This window comes from Bombus pyrosoma, linkage group LG8, assembly GCF_014825855.1.
Source record: "Bombus pyrosoma isolate SC7728 linkage group LG8, ASM1482585v1, whole genome shotgun sequence".
In the NCBI taxonomy this organism is placed as follows: Eukaryota; Metazoa; Arthropoda; class Insecta; order Hymenoptera; family Apidae; genus Bombus; species Bombus pyrosoma.
In genome coordinates, this window is record NC_057777.1 from 9356732 (window position 1) to 9376775 (window position 20044).

At 36.1% G+C, this 20044-nt stretch overlaps 1 protein-coding gene across 1 annotated transcript in view; it reads right to left on the reverse strand.

Annotated features, from left to right (window-relative positions):
- Positions 1 to 18983, reverse strand: part of LOC122570126 — a 92257-nt gene extending 73274 nt beyond the window's left edge. Inside the window, exon 1 of the mRNA XM_043732043.1 lies at positions 16516 to 18983. Within this exon, the coding sequence (XP_043587978.1) occupies positions 16516 to 16648 (133 nt within the window). The 5' untranslated portion in view covers positions 16649 to 18983. The remainder of the gene's footprint in view (positions 1 to 16515) is intronic.
- Between the last annotated feature and the right edge of the window lie 1061 nt (positions 18984 to 20044).

Sequence of the window (20044 nt, forward strand, 5' to 3'; positions counted from 1 at the left end):
GGCATCTGACTATATAACAACCATCTCTTCTGTACGTATACTATATCTATTATACAAGTACTTATTCGTATCCATTCGTTACTTTTTTTCAAGGAATTTCATGATATTTTAAAGCTAAATATTTTTCTATCTCCTATAGTTCCAGAGCTATAGCTTGTCCTAGCTACGTAAGACTTCCTGTCTACCGATTCTAATCGAAAACAGCCATATTTGTAACGTCCTTATTCTCCAATATGCCCGGAAGTTAATGTAACATTAGCGTCCCAAGAAAACATCTAACCTAGTTCATCGCGTTAATCCTTGGTCTCCCGCCGCGTTCCGTGTAATTAAAGCTGGTCCAACCTGGCGTACATTCAAATTCGCCTTGCAATTTTTTACCGCTCATAAACCGTGACAGTTTATAGTGTCAGCTCCTATCCACCCCTCTGTTGGCATTCCTTGCATTCGTTTTACGTTCCACGACTACGACTATGGGACGATGGTGGACAGAAAGAATAATTCCTGCGTTAATCCATTAACCAAGCGTAAGGGAATTCGTTTTTCTCCTAATGGGAACGCGACATAAACTATTTCGCTTATTTGTACGAGCGATTACAGCCGCCGAGCTGCGGCAGACAGATAACTTTAATCGCTGCGCTGAAGACATCCGACGACTAACTGACAGAGACAGATTCGAAACTTTCGAGATTCTCGTACGAGCAAGGTTGTATTAGGCGTTGCTAACTGATTTATAAAGTCCGTTAGCGGTGGCTGAGCGCGTCAAACGTCCTCGTTGTCGATACAATTCGCAGTCGTTTCGAACATGGAAGACTCGCGGTTAGAAATAGAGCAAGATGTTTGATAATCGGAAAGGTTAATCGGCTGTAATGGAATTTGAAGCGAAAAGGGAATCATGCTGAGCTATTTATACGATTGGTGCAATGGAAAATGAGGTCTTCGCGGAGGTTATTGTAGTAAAGACAGTTTATATTTAGATGAAACGAAAGAAAGTAATCGGAAGATTTGTTGACTCGCTATTATGAAAAGGAAGTATGCGGTAAATATTTGGAATAAGAGAAAGGGAGGACGATATGATATGAGAAAAGTGCTGTAACTCACTAGAGGAAGAACAAAGAACCGTCGTTAATAGAAAACACTGCTTAATATTATCGAGGATAATTGTAAAACAACGATAAGCTTCGCCGAGCACGCAAAGACATAATAATAATTAATCTTCCGAGGTCACGAACTAAAAAAACGCTTCAAAAAAGAATCGTAAAGATAAAGCATCTTGTTCTTCTTATAACGAATTCAAAATGAAATTACTTTTGATCCACTTCACAGATCTATACTTTCTACACGAACATTTCATAGGAATTGCAGCAGCAAAAAGTCACAAAGAAAACCTTGTTTAAAGTCAAAAGAGGAAGAGTGAGTAGAACGAAACGAGGGCAACTTGAAAAACCTCGAAGAATGGTTACTGAAAATTTTCCGGGCTCTCTGCTGAATTAAAGCAAACATTGCACGGAACAAGAATGTCACTATTCCTCGAATTGCAGAATTCACGAGGAGGCCCTCTATTTTCGCTATATGCCGCGAGCGCAAAAATTTACTCTTATTCGCCTCTGAAGCGTAGCTGCGCGACGTGTATTTTTACAAGAGTTTCGCAGAAGAAGCAGAGTCGTACATAAAGCAGAAGATACAGAAGCGTAGCGTCGTCTGTTTTGAAATTTCATGGCGTCACAACCGGAGTCTTCGTAGTAACATCCTTCAACTCACGTCAACGTTTCGTTAAAGGTTCCACGCTCGTCGTAAATCATTCTTTGCGGTACTGTAAGACTGGCGACACTCTTTCATCTCTTCAGAATTCGAAAAATGTGCTATTAAGATGAAAATTCCGTAGAAGCTTTCATTATTTGTTTTCGAGTTAAAAAGAAAAACGCCGATTCCATCGTTTCGAAGCTTACTTTGATTGGATCAAACGTTCTACTGCGTGTCATTAACGTAATTTGAGAGGAATTTCATTTCTATTTCACGAGAATCGTACAATGTAGCGGAAAAGCGATTTGCAGGTGTATCCGTCCATTTTCAACGTCAAATGGATTTTTTATTCATTTAATGGAATAAAAGGGGCTCGCGGAGATGTAATGGGTCGAAAATTACACGATTCCTGGAAATTGCTGGTGTAGGTGTCAACAGACTGATTGACTTCAAAGAGCAACACATATTTTAGTATGTTAAAGAGTATGCATCCTTTTGTTTCCTTTCTTTTCGACAGATGCAAAAATAGAAAATGAAATTGTATGAAGTTTCGAGATACCGTAAATTGGAAACACAGTTTCTGGCACAGTCAGAAAGATACAAATTCATTTGGTATAATTCTTTATAAGGCTATTACATTTTAGTAAAGCATCTCGAACTTTCAGAATCCATCTCTCGAAAGACGGAAGTACTTCAAACAGTTTCCCGTTTAAGAGAGCGATACATACATTTTATGTTTTAAATTATATTTTACAAACTGCTATCCGCAACTCAGAGGGAAGCATTTACAAAGTTCCGGAGTTGACCTCCCAAAGGACGAAATTTCACCAAACAACCTCCAATTTAAAATACAAGCAACGAACAACGTATCTAGCTAATTTTCTCAAGTAAAACTAAATCCCCTAGCATCTCACTTACTTCCACCGAAACTAAATTCAACCGTTCCACTTCCGCTCAGCCTAGAAACCAGCACCTTCCCCTGAAAGATAAATTCAAACATTCTACCCACTACTCAAACACAGAATCAACTATAATATCGTACTATACAGAAACGAGCTTAAATATATCATTCGTATCTAGAAAGCTATTTCGACGATTCCTCTGCTATTTCATCCTTAAACTCAACCCCCTTTGCAGCATAATCTTTCGGCCGTTAAATCTCGAGGACGAACTGGTACCGTATAAACACTTCCTCTTGCGCGCGCAATCTACCAGACGATAATCGGTGCTTTCGATACTCGTCGAGTAGATAGAAGTACGAAATTCGTCGCGAGATAACGTTCGCTTTACGTGAACCAAGAGGTTCGGTAACACGGCCAATAAGGCGGTCGAGTGGCGTTTACGTTCGGGAAACGCGTTTCCTCGCTCGTCTTCAACCGTAATCCGGAGGACGCGGGCCAATTCCAGTTCCTCTGCTACGTTTAATGGCCGAGACGAGTCGTCTTCGTCGAGAATCCGCTCGTTACGAACGCCAGAGTATCCTCGATAAAAGGACGACCGATATTGACCCTCTCTACATCGTGATTAATACACTGCGCGTAATCTCTCGATGCTTCTTTTTACTTTTTTCTGTCTTTTTCCCTAGTTGATTTTTGCTTGTTGCGTACGATTGAAATGCGTAGCGTTTAGACGGTATCCGATCGAGAGTCGGCCTCTAGGATGGATTTCCACTGGGACTGCAAGTTAATTCTACGAGGACGGAAGTTTTAAATACATACGGACGATGGATGTAACAGAAGTGAAGGTTTCAGCGGAGGGGATGAAGGATGAAATCGACAAAATGTTTGAGAGACGTAGAGAGTAATTTTGCGATAAGAAAAATTCGAATGTGGCATGAAACTGAAATATATTCCTGTACTTTTTTTTTCGCTGAAAGAGAATGGGATAAACTTGTTTTTCCGTGAAGCGAGGATCGATTTATAGTAAGACTTTATTTCCTTGAAGCGAAGAGAAGATCCGGAAAGATTTGTTGTCAAGAGGATTCAAGGATAAAGGAAAAGGGAAATTTTTATGAAAATATGAGAAACGTCATAGAATTTAGATATTGTTTATTTGCGGACTGATAGAAGAAAAGTAAAGTTGTACTTTGGTGAAAAAGCTGCACGGAAATTTTGTGGTGAGAAGATTTCGAATAATATGAAAAACGTTATGCAATATAAATATCGGTTATTTAAGGAAAACAGGATGATGATGCGCTTCGGTAAAGAAGCTCGAGGGATGAAGAAAATATTTGTGCTACTTAATAAGGGAACTTTTAGAGTTCTGTAGAAGCATCGATAATCTTCTATTGTAACAAAACAATGGATGAAAGGCTTCTTTTATAACCAATTGATTGTGAAAATACCACAATGCTGCCTAGTAAAAAAAGCTAAAAATGCTGTGAAATTAAAAGCTCCCTTTTTTGCAAGGAGGAATTTGTAGGCTAGAGAAAAGAATCAATTTGTACTCTAGAGAAAAAGTTCTATCGTTCATTAGCAATCTTTCACATTGTTTCGAAAAGGAACATTCAACAGAAGAGAAAAGAGGGAGATTTTCTTTCATGAGCACTTGATGGTGGTAATACTACTTTGCCACCTGATAAGAAAACCAACAATGTCGTACAATTGAAAAACCTTTTTGGCGGGGGAAAGGATCAATTTTTGCTCTGATAAAGATATTCAAAGAGCAGAAAATGTAAAATATATAATTAGCCGATAAGAAAGTTGAAAGTACCACGATATCGAAGAGTTTTTCTTTAAGATAAAGAAAAATGGACAAATTTATACTTTACAGTCGATGAATTAAAGAAATTTCTTTTTTATACTAATAGAATCATTAGTAATCTTGATGATCGTATAGCAGATTATGGTAGATTCGAGGAGGAGAAAAAGAAAAAAGCTTCTTTCAGTGACAAAAGGTTATTCAATGCGACATTCCTAGTAGATCTACGATCCTCGAGGACTTTCTGTCGTATCCAGACATCGGAAGAGAATTTGGAGAATCACAGGCAGAACAGTTCGACTCGAAGCGTCTTTGAACAACGGTGCACTTTGAACTTCTCTCCAAGCAAACTGAGAAATTCATAAGAAGTCCACGGATTATTCGACGACAACTTGGCACTTGCTACGTGTTTTTATTAAACTCTGCAAAGAGAACTTTTCACTTGAACTGACACCTTTTAATAAAACATCTCTTAGTAGATGTAGATACACGTATAGCTTTCCCCCTGAATAAAAACGATGTAGCTCGTATCCCACAGATCAACTGAATTTATATGACATTGAATTGTCAAATTTTAAAAAGGAGGACAAATATCTCGAGCAAAGGTTGAAAGATAAAAGCGACCTTTATTAAGTTTCGCCTTGTTTCTGTAAAAAAAGAACTTTAATAATATATTTAGAAATTAATGTGCGCTTTAATATCTTCAATTTTCTTTTCCAATAAATTCCAATTGTTTCCAACGTTAGATCTATTAAATCGATCAAAATGTCTGATTTCATATCTCTTGTCTTTACAATTTATTATCTAACGTTATTTAATATAATATTGGGTTTTATTAAGAAACATGACTACGTATATTAATTTATTTTTATCACATCATATAATCCTTCAATACCTAAAAACAAAAAGACAAGATCGGAGGTTTTGATTTGAAGAAGTTTTGATTTCGTTAACAACTTCCAATTGGAAAATATCGTCGAATGATATTCGAAAAGGAGATTTTAACCTTTGAAAGGAATATGTAATCAGTCTAAAGGATAAAATGAAAGTTAGACGGATGTTAAAGAGAGGCTTATCATCCAGCTCTGAACAACTTTTCGAAAGCGTCAATGAAAGGTAGGAAATGAAAGAAAGAGGCGGGATTAGAGTCGGATGAACCAACCATGGTGCTTATGAAAACGATAAAAGCCAGAAAATTGTCCACAATATAAGGTCGAAATATTGCGGTCTGTATATTGCTCTCTTTCACCAACTTTCCCCGAATGATATTTGTTTATATCCCTACTGGCGGCGATGCTATTCAGATCGCGAGACGACTGGAAACGTAATTTCGATATGAATACGCACGAAACGATGTCGCTTCAACACTTTCGCGCGATCTTTCGGACGCCTTTTGTTTCGCTGAATTACCGCTACAAACGGTCTGTATTTTCTACATTTCCGCTTTAAACGTTCACGAATAAGTAAAAAGTATCTCGAAATAAAACATAGAGAAACGAAAAGCGATATGTTTGAAACGAAACGTGCTTTAACGACGAGTAGAGAGCACTACTTTCTGTATGTTTTTTCTAGTTGTATTTCTAGGGGGCGGAAGGAGGGCTAAATAGATAGGATTCCATATAAAGAAAATTTGTGAGAAAGGAAATTTGTATACGTACCTACCGTAATGCTACGGGTAGGTACTTTAATTTTTTCATACTTTATAAAATTATAAAATAATAATGTTAGAAAAGAAGATAGCATGAAAGAATATTAAGCAAAAACATATATTTCATAGAGAAAAGTTGCAAATAAAATGATGTCAACTCGACCTTGTTCTTTCATTGTGTTTTCATTATACTTAGGTTAATTATATTTTGTATAAGTAACAAAATACTCTTACATCTTGTGTTTTCTTTCTTGTGTTAAAACAATCTATTGTTTTATCTACTAAATATTACAAAAAGTACTATATTTTGGACATTCTATGTATTTTTACAAATCATATATTCTGTGCGTTGTTGAACCTTCAAATTTCCTATAAATGCATAAAAAATCCACAGTCTAGTAATAATTTCACACTATTTGAATTTTACTACAATACCAAGACCAAAGTAAGTGCAGCGTTGCATTGGAAGTAGTTACATAAGTCTTGACAAAATTGCCGATCGAATCTACAGTCAAGCGTATCTTAATCAATTTCATCGGAGGTTCGTTAGTCAGAGGTCGAACGATTCCATGCTTGTCCTTCGGTCTTTATTTTCTTGCTTGATCATGGGAAAGAGTGGGAAGCTCATTTACCTCGCAGGCGGATCACTACGAAGTGATTGATCGCGTTCCGTCGTGAATCCATCGGTCAGCTTACTCTGATCGATTTCAGAGAGAATCCGCTGCAATTTTTCTTGCGGTGCATCCGGACATGAAAAATTATCTCGTACTCGTTACGAGCACGATTACTCATGATCGAGACTTTCTGTTTCAGATAAGATGAAATTAGTTGGTTACAGTTTTTGTGAGAACCGAACGTTTCAGCACGAGATGAGAGAATTGACGTGGAAAACTTCAAATACCCGGTATGCTTAACATTTCCGATAATCTACGTTTACCTTACTCAGACATTATTTATCAGCTACTTGTAACATCATCTCTAAAGCTAAAAACAGAAATGATGCCCCTTGAAGTCTCCATATATTCGATCTCTCGTATTAAATACTTAAAATACTTCTACTATCCTTAATATTTAATATTTCCAGTGACCCACATTCATCTCACTCGCACACAATTACTTATTTAGGAACAATTCCCACTATCAGTCTTTAAACTAAAGACTCGAAAACCAGAAAGCAGACTTAAAAGCATACCAAACATTGACGGTTCGATCCAGTACCCTGGAGATCAGGCACGAATTAAAGCTCACTGGCGACAATGTTCAAAGAAGCTCGTAATCCGTAAATCATTGGGTTGGTCTGATAATGTAAACTTAATGAAAGAGTCGACACCAAGCTGCTGCGCTTCAGTCGCGTGACCTCGGGACTACGCTGATTCTCTCGTTGGATATTCTAATGGGCGGCAACCCTTATGCGGACCATGAACGCATTTAGTCGAATGGGTTAAAACTGCAGTTATTTGCGGTGCACTTCAATCGAATTGGCTGCCGTTTGCATAATCTCCGGCCTTCTTCGCGTGCACACCGAAGCATTCTATGTGTGCAGGCAGCTTCTTTTCCGCTTCTCAGCCGGTTCTTCCCTTTCTGCACAACCTCTATCATGCCGTCACCCCTTTCCGCCCTTCGCTGCGCCACTCTCTGGCACACTACCGATGAAAACGTTTCGCGGTTCCATCCTTCCTTTCGTTGCGGCTGTTTACGACCAGATGCAGTCTGATTTATTCCAGTCGCTACTGCTCTCCTAAGGAGCCATCGATTTCCCGATCACAGGAGCAAGATCGTTTCCGTACGCCGTCGTTTTCGAATTATACATCGTATGTGTATATACATATAATATATGGATAGGGTAAATAGAATGGAGTCTACAAAGACTGCGTCGTTCGTTTTTCACGGTATTGAGGCGGATATTTCGACCTGTTTGGGTTATTATTTGTTGCTGCATGGAGGATGGGAGATTGGTTCTGTTTGAAGATCTTACATAAAGAAAATTGATAGGTAGGAATTATATAGCATACGTGTGGTGGATGAAGTAAATAAAACACCTGGAATCCTCAAAGTCAGTTACGTTTCCTCCTTTCGTTATTTTAAGGTTTTTTTTAAGGTTGTTAATCACGTTTGATTTTTTACTTTTGTTACTAGTTGAGCATGGGCAATTAATTCTGTTTGAAGAGCACATATTCGTATAGGGAAAATTTATGTATTGTGTGGTTATATATCATACGTATAATATGTAGAGTAAATAAAGTAGAATTTTCAAAACCAGTTACGTTTCCTTCTTCTGTTCCTTTAAGGCTGATAGTTAGCCATGTTTGGTTAGTTACTACTGTGACTCATTCGGAATGAAAGATTAATTTTATTTGAAAATCATGTGTAAGGAAAATTGTTTTAATACATCTGGTGGCAACAAATCAGTTCAGACGATAATGCTGAGGTTTTGTGAACAGAACCAAGGGTCTAATTAATGTTATAACAATAAATATTATCGAGCTGTTTAAATTGTTTTATCAAATAGATATACACGTGATCAGGTCGTTGTTGTATTATCAAATGTTATTATCAAATATGATCATTAAAATCAGTCTACGATACAACGTTTAATTGTCAAAGATCTTCTAGCATGGAAGAATCACGAACGACAAAAGCATCTATAGCGATCATAAGATCCTCAAACACAAGTCATGATCGATACACGTTGTCGAAGCTATGATATCTCTAGAAGGCGTTATTACTTCCTCTCCTTAGGGAGCTCAATAACAGAGGACCAATAAATCAATCTGGTCACCTATCTACTTGATATATTGCCTGATTTACATTCAGCAGATTTGCATTCAAGGTGACTAATGACGAGCACTCCTAAGCACTCGCGAGACAGATTCGTCAGTATTCGTTTTCTAAATTTCGAATGGACAACTATCTGCTTTAATTCAAGTAACGACAAGTGTATATATTAATTTAATGTTCAAATCTTAGATTGATTGAAATACACGTTTCTAGTCACATTCCAAAACTTTATATGTATAGTTTCCATGGAATGTCAGCCATTTGTTACGGATAAAGAATTTTGTGGAATTAGAATTTTACATGTACACTACCATTCAGAAGTATAAAAACTTACGGATAAATTGGAAGCGTATGTAGTAATATACAGCGTAAATATTAAAATGCCCATATAAAATATTTTAATTCCATAAAAAGGTAGTAAATATTGCTTCTTACAGTTTATAGATTTTGCTAAATTTCACGTGCTTACTATTATCACAGGTCATTAGAAATGTATGAATACTCATGAGTGGCAGTACATGTATATATGTTTCAAATTATGTCGCAATGAGATTCGAACAAGATTTTCAAAGAGGAAATCTTCACGCTTTCAACTCAACGTCATTTAACTTCTCCTGTAGAAACGCTAGCTAAGCAGTTCCCATTTCACCGATAGCGAGAAATCGTGCAAACGACCAATTCTGCCCCCATTCGAGAAATTCCTTTCAAACGATGGAAACAAAAATTCTTTACAATTTTTGTCTCAATAGAAAAGGTTACGCACCTATAAATGATTTGTAGAGGCAAAAGGGACGAAATATTCGCAGAGACAACGAAATTCGCGTGCTCATTCGCATTGAAGCGTGGAATTTTCAATGTGAACATATTTAGCATGGATCTGCTGCACCCTCAAGAGTGAAATGGATAATATTAGATAGTAGATACGATATTAAGTGGATAAGTTAATTCGATCCCTTTAAATTTACTCATTTCTGATGATTAAATTTAAGTATTTTATCCTTTTACATCAGCTTTGGAAGACTGTCGATGTTCATGTAATTTCAGATGACTTCCTTGAATAAAGGAGAATATTTTGACAACTAAGTTTGTATATATCACGTAGTCCATGAATAAAATTTGAATTTCCGTCCAAGAGACACGGAATTAATATACACAGCTTATCGGATGAGGGGAAACACTTGTTGTTTACATTAAAAGAGGAAGGAAATACTTTCCCCTAACGTAGAATAAAGAATTTCATTTTTTATACTATTCACAAACGATTTTCCATAATTTAGTCACATTTCAAATTGGAAAATATTCACATTGATGTGAAAAATTAATGAAATACGATTTTAATCAGACGGAATGTACGAATGATACGTGGAGTACAACTTTCCCTTCCAATTTTACGTAACGGGAATATGCTCAAAATTAACCTGGACTATTCTTCCTTAATTAAGCCAGTAATGAGTTCAATAACGAGTTCGAAACCTTGTTCGCCAACTTCATGATCCAACGTTGCTTGTGACGACACATTAAATACTCCTCTATAAATTGATTTCCCTCCTCCATTTCAACGGTGCGCGCTACTTTCGCTTCATTTCGTCCTTTGTTTTTTTCTTCCTCTTTTTTTTCCGCGTCGTGTTTCACGAATTTATTCGCAACATACCCTTTGTTCACTACGTGACTCGGTATAACAACGTTTCCGGTGTTTCGATGCCACGAGTCGATTTCCCATTTGCCATTATTCCTTTACAGTTGTAAAGGATTTGCGCGTAGAAACATATTTCACTTTAATATTTGCTAACATGGAAAAAAATCTGGGATCTTTAGCGCAATGGAATAATGGAATAGAATAGAATAATGGAATAAGTGCAAGAAATTACACTTAATTTAAACTTCGATCTGAATTGTTAAGTTATTACATATTTGTAATTTTTTGTATCATTTATAAATAGAGAAAAATATGCACGATATAATGTCTGAAAAATCTTAATTGTCAAAAGAAATTAATTGAAGTTAGTACATATTTCACGAAAGTATTCTACTGTTATTTGCGAAACAATCATACAAGGAAATATTAAAGTTGCTATTTCACATAAATATCGATATTTTTGGATGGTGTAAAAATATTATGAAATTTAAGTCCTGAAAGATAACACTATAAAATTATTATTTCACGAAAATATACCAATCTTTAGAAAAAAATGAACGTAGGAAATATTTAAACTTGACAAAATTACCAATAGAAATTAAATTTCTTTAATTGGATTGCAAAATTTTGTAGTTCTCGAATTATTTCAAAGTCCATAAAATGCAAGTAAAAAATATTATAACAAGGAACGAAAGAACACAGATTCAGCTCTAAGGATGCAATTCATGAATATAAATGGAAATGATGAGAGAGTTCAGAACATGGTACGCACATCATGCTAATTTGCGCAATTTGTTACACTCAGATGTAACAACGGCTAAAGCAAACAGGTACTCCTGTTAAAAATAACAGGTAACTAAGTGTAAACAACGAATCGTGACAAATGACGAAACGTGTTGCGTTCTAAAATACACAAACATATGTAAAAGTCATAGTTGAATTAATTTAAAAAATAGCAAAAACTACGAATAAATAAAAGGGAACAAATATAATTATTTCAAAATCACGTTTGTCTAAGCTTAAGCAAATATATTTAATATTTAAAGCACAAATTTAAGTAGGAAATAAAGGAACACTCGGAAGCTTCAAGTCAAACTGAAGACTATTCACATATTCGTGGAGAGCTTGAACAAACCTTTGAGCTTGAAAACTCAAGATTAAACAGAAAGCTCTTTCTTTGAAACGAGGTTAAAAATATTTGATCATAGAAGCTCAAAATTCAGCTGAAAAAAAGATTTAAATTTAAATTCAAGGATGAACTTGAAGGTATTATTTGCACAAAGAAATTAGAAAGAATTTCCCTCTGAAAATTTAAGATCATTGGAGTGGATGTCATTATCGTAAATTCCACCGTACTATTGCTATTGTCTACTGGAAGATTGTACCAAATGTACAAAGTGATTCTGATTATAAATTCAAAATCAGATCTATCGAAGTTCTCGAAACATGTTAGAATACTTCATTTGATTTGTAGCTTTCTGTAAATTAACGTGGCTGCTAATGAGCCAAATAGATCGATGCAAGAATAAAATCTTAATGAAAAGGAAGATATTTTTCAAAATTTAATTACCTGTCAAACTTAACGCGATTCGCTTGGGATTTCTATATGTACTTCCAGTTATGATTTCAACCAAAATATCATGCGTTTGAGTTTTACAACGCGTGGAACAAATATCGCCCCGATAAAAAGCGAAATTGCACCTGGTACACCTCGTTTCGTCAAACAACGAATTGCGTAAGTGAAATATATTAAAATATTTGGTTAGCTGAAATATTTATTACACGGGATTTCAGTCGCTCTGCCAATCCACGCTCTTTGGCTATCACCAGTCGTTCGTCGATACATCTCGCGATTCACTTGTAGATATATTTCCGTTCATATTTATCGTCCGACGTGAATGAAAATTACAGAAACGCGCGGCTGAAACGTTACGTTATAAACGACGATTACCGGACTCATTATTTAACAAGTGCCGCGGTTAGTCTACGGAATGCTTTTAAAGCCTCGCCCACGATTTTCAACTCGCTCTTTTGTACGAGTTGAGAGAAGGCGATTGCGTCTGAAAACGTTCGCGTCAAATAGCTCGAATTAGAAAAGTTCGTTGTAATCGCTGCATTTGGCGCGAATTTTGCGTTTCACGCATGTTATTTAGTTTTTGCATCTTGAAAATGACAACGAATTAAATAAAATGATGGCGAATGCAGTGCGCTCCTTAATTAATATATTCTATTTAGAATTTCTTTACATTTTTTTAATACGTCGAAATAGTTTAAATTTTCCATTTTTTTTCTTTTTTTTTTTTTACTTCTTAAGCTGTATCTAAATTCTTGTGAAAACTCATGTTTTTTAGAACATAGTTAAAAATATAGAACCTCGATAGAAAATTGTTTTACAAAATATTACCAAATATTACTGGTATTGTACTTTAGGTATTTCATATATCTTTCATATGTGCATTCTATATAATTTTCAATTTTCAATAAATGCATAAGCTGTATAAGCCATTATCAAAATAATAAAACAATGAAAGGAACAATAATATTTTTAATTCAATTTATTAGATATTTTAAATGAGACGTTTTAATTAATTGGGACATTGCTATGAATTTCACGTTTCGCGTATATCATTTAATCTGAATATTGATCCTAACAACAGAACCATGCATTTTCATAAGTATGAAATTGAAATTTAATAAAGACAACTTAATTTGAAATGGGTCGATTTAAATTTTTTCAAATGTAAATATAATTTGCTCTCCATGTAACGACGCAGAATATCAAAGAATAGATATTACAAACGTCAAGAAATATTTGAAAGTATATTGAACTAATAATAATAATCGCCTCTTCTCAACATCTCTTCTCAGAAGATGCTATTTATGGAATCCAATACGTATGCAAAACAATGTCAGTGTTTAGACATTGTGTAGCAGCCATTGGTATGATCGATAAACGTCATTTTCAAGAGGTATATTTTACACTCGAAATTCATAAAAATATTTAAAGTATTCTCGTAACCACCTACGTATAGAACAAAAAATGTCAGATTCACCGAGTGTATAAAACATGGTGAAAAAAACAGAGAGTGTCATTCATCTCAATACATAATTCACTATAAAATATTCTAGAATTCGAAATACGCTCTTAGGATCGATGTTATCCCAGTAAACATCCAGATGACAGAAATTGTGTCAATTCCGATATGGAAATTTCATTTTGACGTATATTTAATTAAACTCTAACGTTACATGTCGACAAACGTTGAAATTGATGAGCATGTAGTTAATACACTGAAAACTGTCAATTTCTGTTATGATACACTATATCAATGAGAAATCTATTTTTTCGTCAGCATTTTAATATAATATTTCGTTTCAATTCGTCCATCTACTTTCCGAACGAAGATATAATAGAATTATTGACACAAAATAAAATAAAGATTTGGAATCACGGATTAAATTAAAGTACTTCTCATTGTTCCCTATTAATCTTTTGATTTTTATTCTAGTAGGCGCAGTGTTCCATTTTATAATTGAGTTTTCTGAATATTTATATTACTGATGGAATGCTATTGATTTTCTTCCATTAACAGGGTGTTACTCATTTACAGGGTGTCTCAGTAATCATATTACAAACAGCAAGGAAACGATTCTACGTGCAAAATTAAATCGAAAATAAAAAATGTATTTTTTCATTGCACGCTTCATTGTAATGTTTTCGAGAAAATTGAAATTATAATAATAAAATTAAAATTATTTATCCTACGAATTGTTATATATATATAATACCAACACAAATCCCAATATCTGAATCCAAGAACACTCAGCTGTCAGCTATTTTTCACATTTCACAAAGTTAACACCTTCATCCTAAGGGTTCTGATCAGTTCGATATTTCCCAACTTAACACTTGTGCCGCAAAAATTCTGTTCAAAATCACAAACATCTAGACCCAAGAGCGCTCAACTATCATCCATTTCGCATATTTTCAGACCCAACACTACGTTCAAAACTACGTTCTATAGAATCCAACAGATGGCTGGCCAAATGGAAGAATCTTGTCCCGTGAATCATTCTCGTGTCTACATTCGTTAATAACTTCCACGCCTCGGTTGCCAGTCACCCTAAAATAAACGAATTCTCCAACAGGAGAAACGCCAAGGGATCAAGGATGTTTCGTTGCGGGTGAATATAGCAGCCGGCTATATTTCTCAGAGCTTGTTGAATCGCGCCGTAGCAATTAAGCGTCTCAAAGCCAAAGTCTGAACGAAAAACGCGATTCAATTTACCAACCGTTCGGCTATCCGGTCAGATAGCCGGTAAACAGCAGGCGAAAACCCGTGAAAAAGTTTCAATTATCCTAGGCGAAGATTAAATTCCCTGTCGGGCGTCAGAGATTAAAGCGTTAAGAAGAAACGGAAATTTATGGCCCTCGATGAATTTGTCGTCTGAATTTCTACCAGCCCATCAGCCTTTTGTATTCAACAGAAAGGAAGAAACAGGGAAGAATTTAAACTACATCATTTTGTACCCAATCGCTGCAAAGTTTCCTAGTTCGCAGAAAAATATGAAGAACCTGCTTCCAGATTCCAGTCTCACATCAAACATTTTCTCAAAATTTGCTGATTTCGAAACAATCTTTAATTTATGATTTAATTGGATTTAATTTCTTTCATTTGAGAAAATAATGGATGGATATCGTGTATCAAATATTCTCGTAAGTAAGTACTCAAAAAAATTCCGAATGTAAAAATATACAGGAAAAAAAGAAGACAGTCATTTTGAATAAACTGCATTGTAGTATAGTAATCTTTATAATTTTAAATATTCAAACAAGTTAATAATGTGTACACGTATTTACGAATGTTTGCACGAATTCGTAAAACGAAAAAATAATCGGTAAAATAGAAACACAATTTACGTTTCCTAATATTATCCGAACACACGGCTAACAAGTGTGTACTTCATTTCCTAACCAGAGCATTCTCATTTATCTCTATCGTAAACGTAGTATTGTATATGTTCTGCGACTTGTGAATAGTGGTGTACTGCTTTAGCTATTTCCTGCATTAACACAATATCTAAAGCAAAACAATGAAATATACGCGCGTTCCATCGATCTTTCAATTTACAATTAACACTAGAACTGCTCATGACTAAAGTATGAAATTTGTACCAAACCAAATTAAATTGAAATTAAATTTATTGTGAAATTAAAATGAAAGATATACAAGAAAATACACAATATAACGAGAAAAACAAGCTTTTATCCAAATATTTTACAAAATATTATCTGTTTCAAAAATCTCTTCAATTGATCATTTTGTCCATGCTTTGTTCAGTTCTAGTGTCAATATCAAAATTAAAATTTCATTTCGATACCTGTATAACCTAATTGATTTAATTGATCCACAATCTATTATCCACATATTACTATTAGTCAATATTATAGATATTATAGTAGATTTAAAAATCTACATCATAGACTGAATAGAACAAAAATTCTACAATCGTGATTCTAATTTTCTTTATTTCAATACTGTCGTCTCATAATAATACCATTGTAATGCTATTTATATCCACTGCAAGTGATAAATCTTCCGCTCCTTCTCTATTATTAGACAGTAATAATTATACTGCAAATATTTACGCAGATTCGTATGTTTATAAACATAATTTAAGCAGCGGTACCTAAGTAGTAAATTCTTTCACGTACTAAATACTGCAAGGAATATTATATTTCACACATTTTATATTTTTGCGTGTTACGTGCATTCTGTGTATTTTTGTGCCTTCGAATTTTCCACAAATGAATAAAAATCCACAGTCTAGTAATAATAATATATTAAATTGTTAATGACTTCTAAAATAAGAAAAAATGTGCGGCGAGCTGAAATTTCATCCAAAATAGGAATTAACTCTATAGCCCCAGTTCCGACTCCGATTAATTCTGCAAACTTCTGCCCATAAGTGTTAAGCGAATTCTTAGAAAGAAGTGGAGACGTTTTCTCACCTGTCCCGAACAGAGAGCAGAGCAGCAGTAGCACTAGCCGCATTTTCGTCGGACACATCCTCTTGCACCTGGAACACGAATCGCTCGCGATCGAAGTGACACTCGAGCCACTCGCTCGCCTCGAGTGCTTCATCGTTCGCTCGACATCTGAGAAATGTCTCCGCGCAGACCGATCGTCCCTCGAGGGAACCACTCGCGTCTTGTAATTTGCACCCTGCGACTGTTAATCCAACCGATTGGGACACCTGGATAGCCTCGATCCAGGACACCTCGCACTTCTTTACCACTTGGCGAGTTTCCACCTTACTAGATTACACTTCCTCTCCTCCCTTTTATCCTCTTGCTCTTTTCCGATCTCGTCCTAGAATTTCAAAGGCTCCTTCGAATTCTTCCAGCAATTCGTGGTCGACACCGAACGTCGAAACGTTCGATGGGCGGGGACATTCGGATCGTTTGGATCGAGGTGACGAGATGTAATACCGTCTCGAACGTTTCCTCCGCTCTTTATTCCTGATTCCAGATCATTGAAACTTTGATTTTTGGGCTTGATCAGAAGTATCGCTATTATCCGAATTTTTCTCTTTTGGATTGATCCTTTGCTTAAAAATTAGCAATATAAGTCACTCTTCGAAGATTTAGGTTTTCTTCTTCTTTCGTTTTAATCCAGTTTAATGCAGGGATTTATAGACAGATAGAATCACTTTAATTACACTTTATAATTATAACTGGATAATGTAGATTGAGGAAATAAGACCTTCATAAGACAATTCGTATCTTTTTCGTGTATCTTTGGATCACAGACTCGATTAGATGGAGGAATCCAATCTAATAAAATTTATCGATACCTAAATCGCTTTTGTCACTTTTTATAATTGTGTTTTTATAGCGGAACGTATGTCGAGGAAATAGATGGTTTTTAGGAGATTTATGTTTCAACAAGAATCCAATTTATCCAGTTCCGATAATCCGATTTATAGACACACAAATCACGTCGATCATCTTTTATAATTATATTTCCACGCTGGAACGTAAATCGAGGAAATAGCTTCTCTTTAACGGATGTACATATATTTTCTTCGTGTAACGTTGGGTCACAAGCTTCAAACGTTTCCAATAATCCAATCTATTAGAATTTATAGATACCTAGATCAGTTCGATCACCATAAATCGAGGCGATAGATCGACTTCGAGAAATTTACATACATTTAATCCTTATATTAAAAATTCATTCTTGAAATATTCTTAACAATTTATTTTATGGACACTATGTTTAAATCACCTTTGATCACTTTTTATAACCTTACGATAAAACATTTAATTTTTTCAAAATTCTCACCACACTATTATCCCAGACTCTTGACCATACGCACTACTGAAGCTCACGGATCGCTTAGTTGCTCGATAATAGCTAAGAGAAACCGGTTGCACTTGCTCATATACTTCAAGTGACCCACATCTTTTTTCTATCCACTCTCGATGGAAATTGCCAATCTTGCCGATACTTTCTGTCCGTCCTTCCGGTATCTACCACGTTCTTACGAGAAGCTTTCGAGGCGTCTCCCCGGTCTCATTAGCCCGCCCTTTCATCCGAACACTACCAGGTCATCCGATGGCGAGTTTAATCAGCAAATCCGCCGAACCAACCAGTTCGTCAGCCACCCGTATTTACCACTTTGGTCAGCGACTAATTAGTAACAGGATTAATTATCCACTATTTTCCTGAAAGACACATGTTTTTCACCGACGATACCATTCGACTATATTCCTCTCGGTTCGTTAATCATCCAATTAAACAACATTTAGGTGTTCCAATGGAATTAAATACAATTTCAAAGAGATTGTTTCGTCTAATGATTTACGTACAACTCTATTGTACAATGTGTTTACGGTACTGCAGTAGTCGGCTTCCGCGTTGACTTCTGGTAACCTGCTGCAGAAAACTAAGAGACGCTTCCTGCGTCACCCTAAAACGCATTCAAACGAGACACAGCCACGTGCCACTTAGCCGCACACCACGTGACACTGTCTCGCGATATGGTTAATTGTCACCATCTCTCTTCCTATCGATCAATACGATCGAACAGTATCACTGTATCACTCTAATCACATTTGCTGCATCCGATCACTTGTCCTCCATGAACCCATATAATCCTCGTAAGATGTAGATATTTCGTAATTAAATTATATTCCTCTATCACTATCCGTTATATACACTTCTGAACAAGTTGTGTCGATACTTGGGCACGACTTGGAATGTAAACAGAATCTCACTGAAGGATGTTACCCAACGTTTACACGCACGGAATACAAAACGAAGCATAAACCGACGTTCACAATCGCACACGGTATCGAATTTTGTCCGAGTGTCACGTTGTCAACGAAACGTTTCACTATAAAACTGCTGGATTATAGAGAAATTTTCACGTCGATCGTATACGTCGCGATATGTTGACAGGGTATCTTTTCCGTCCGAGAGTTCGTAGTTGACAGAAAGCCTTGGCGGGAGCTGCACGACGAATAAGGTGCCACTCCCACCCGCGCATGCTCCTCCACTCTAGATCGTCGTGCCCTCTCGGTCGCGCGCGCTCTATCGCTCTCTCTGCTCGTTCCTTACCTCGCCCTTTTGCCCCATTCCAGTGCACGCGCTCCTTCACCGTTCTCTCTTGTCGCCCGCGTGTTTCTTGTTTTGCTTGAACGCGCTTTCTTTCTGTTTCGCCTCACCCCGCTGTTCGTTCATTGCCTTCGTCGATCACGAACCATCCCCTACCAACTCGCTGCTCAGGCACGTGCTACACGCTCCACCCGGCTGATCCATAAACCAATTAATGCGGGAAATAAGTTGAAAATCGACTCTGCACTCCGCAACGGCCAAGTTTCATCAGATGTTTGCGTGATACTACCTGGTTATGGTGGATAATAACAATTGCTTGTGAAGCGATGAGAGGTCTCGTGAATAGTGGCTTACGTTGGATTACATGGGAGATGTTTGTTCGGTGGTTTTATCCTATAAAGCATTATAATATATTTGTATCGATTAACACGAAAAATTCGAGGTATGTAATCGTATTAGAAAACTTTAGAATATGAGATCATCAAGCAAACAACTCGCATAAAGTCCAACCGAAATAATAAATACTCGCTTGAGATTTTTGTAAGAGAGTATTTGATGCTTACTTGAGTTGGTTGAAGATGGTTTTCGGTAGAGATTGAGAGTCTCCTTTGCGACGCGCTACGTTTCGAGTGTTTTGAATATTTAAGTATCTTGAAACTTTTGGGGATTTTTAACGCTTTGGAAGTTTCGGAGATATTTAATACCGTGCAAGTGTCGAGGGCTTTCAATACTTTGACACGATCTGAGCACTTCGCTAATTTTTTTAGCTACATCAACAGTTTCGTTTGGACATATTTGAAGCTCTTTAAGTATTCTGAAAATTCGTGACATTCGTGACACTTCGAAGCAATTCGTCGAACATTTCGAAACTGACAATTTTATTTGAATCGTATCGATGCTTGCCTTTTCACATAAAAT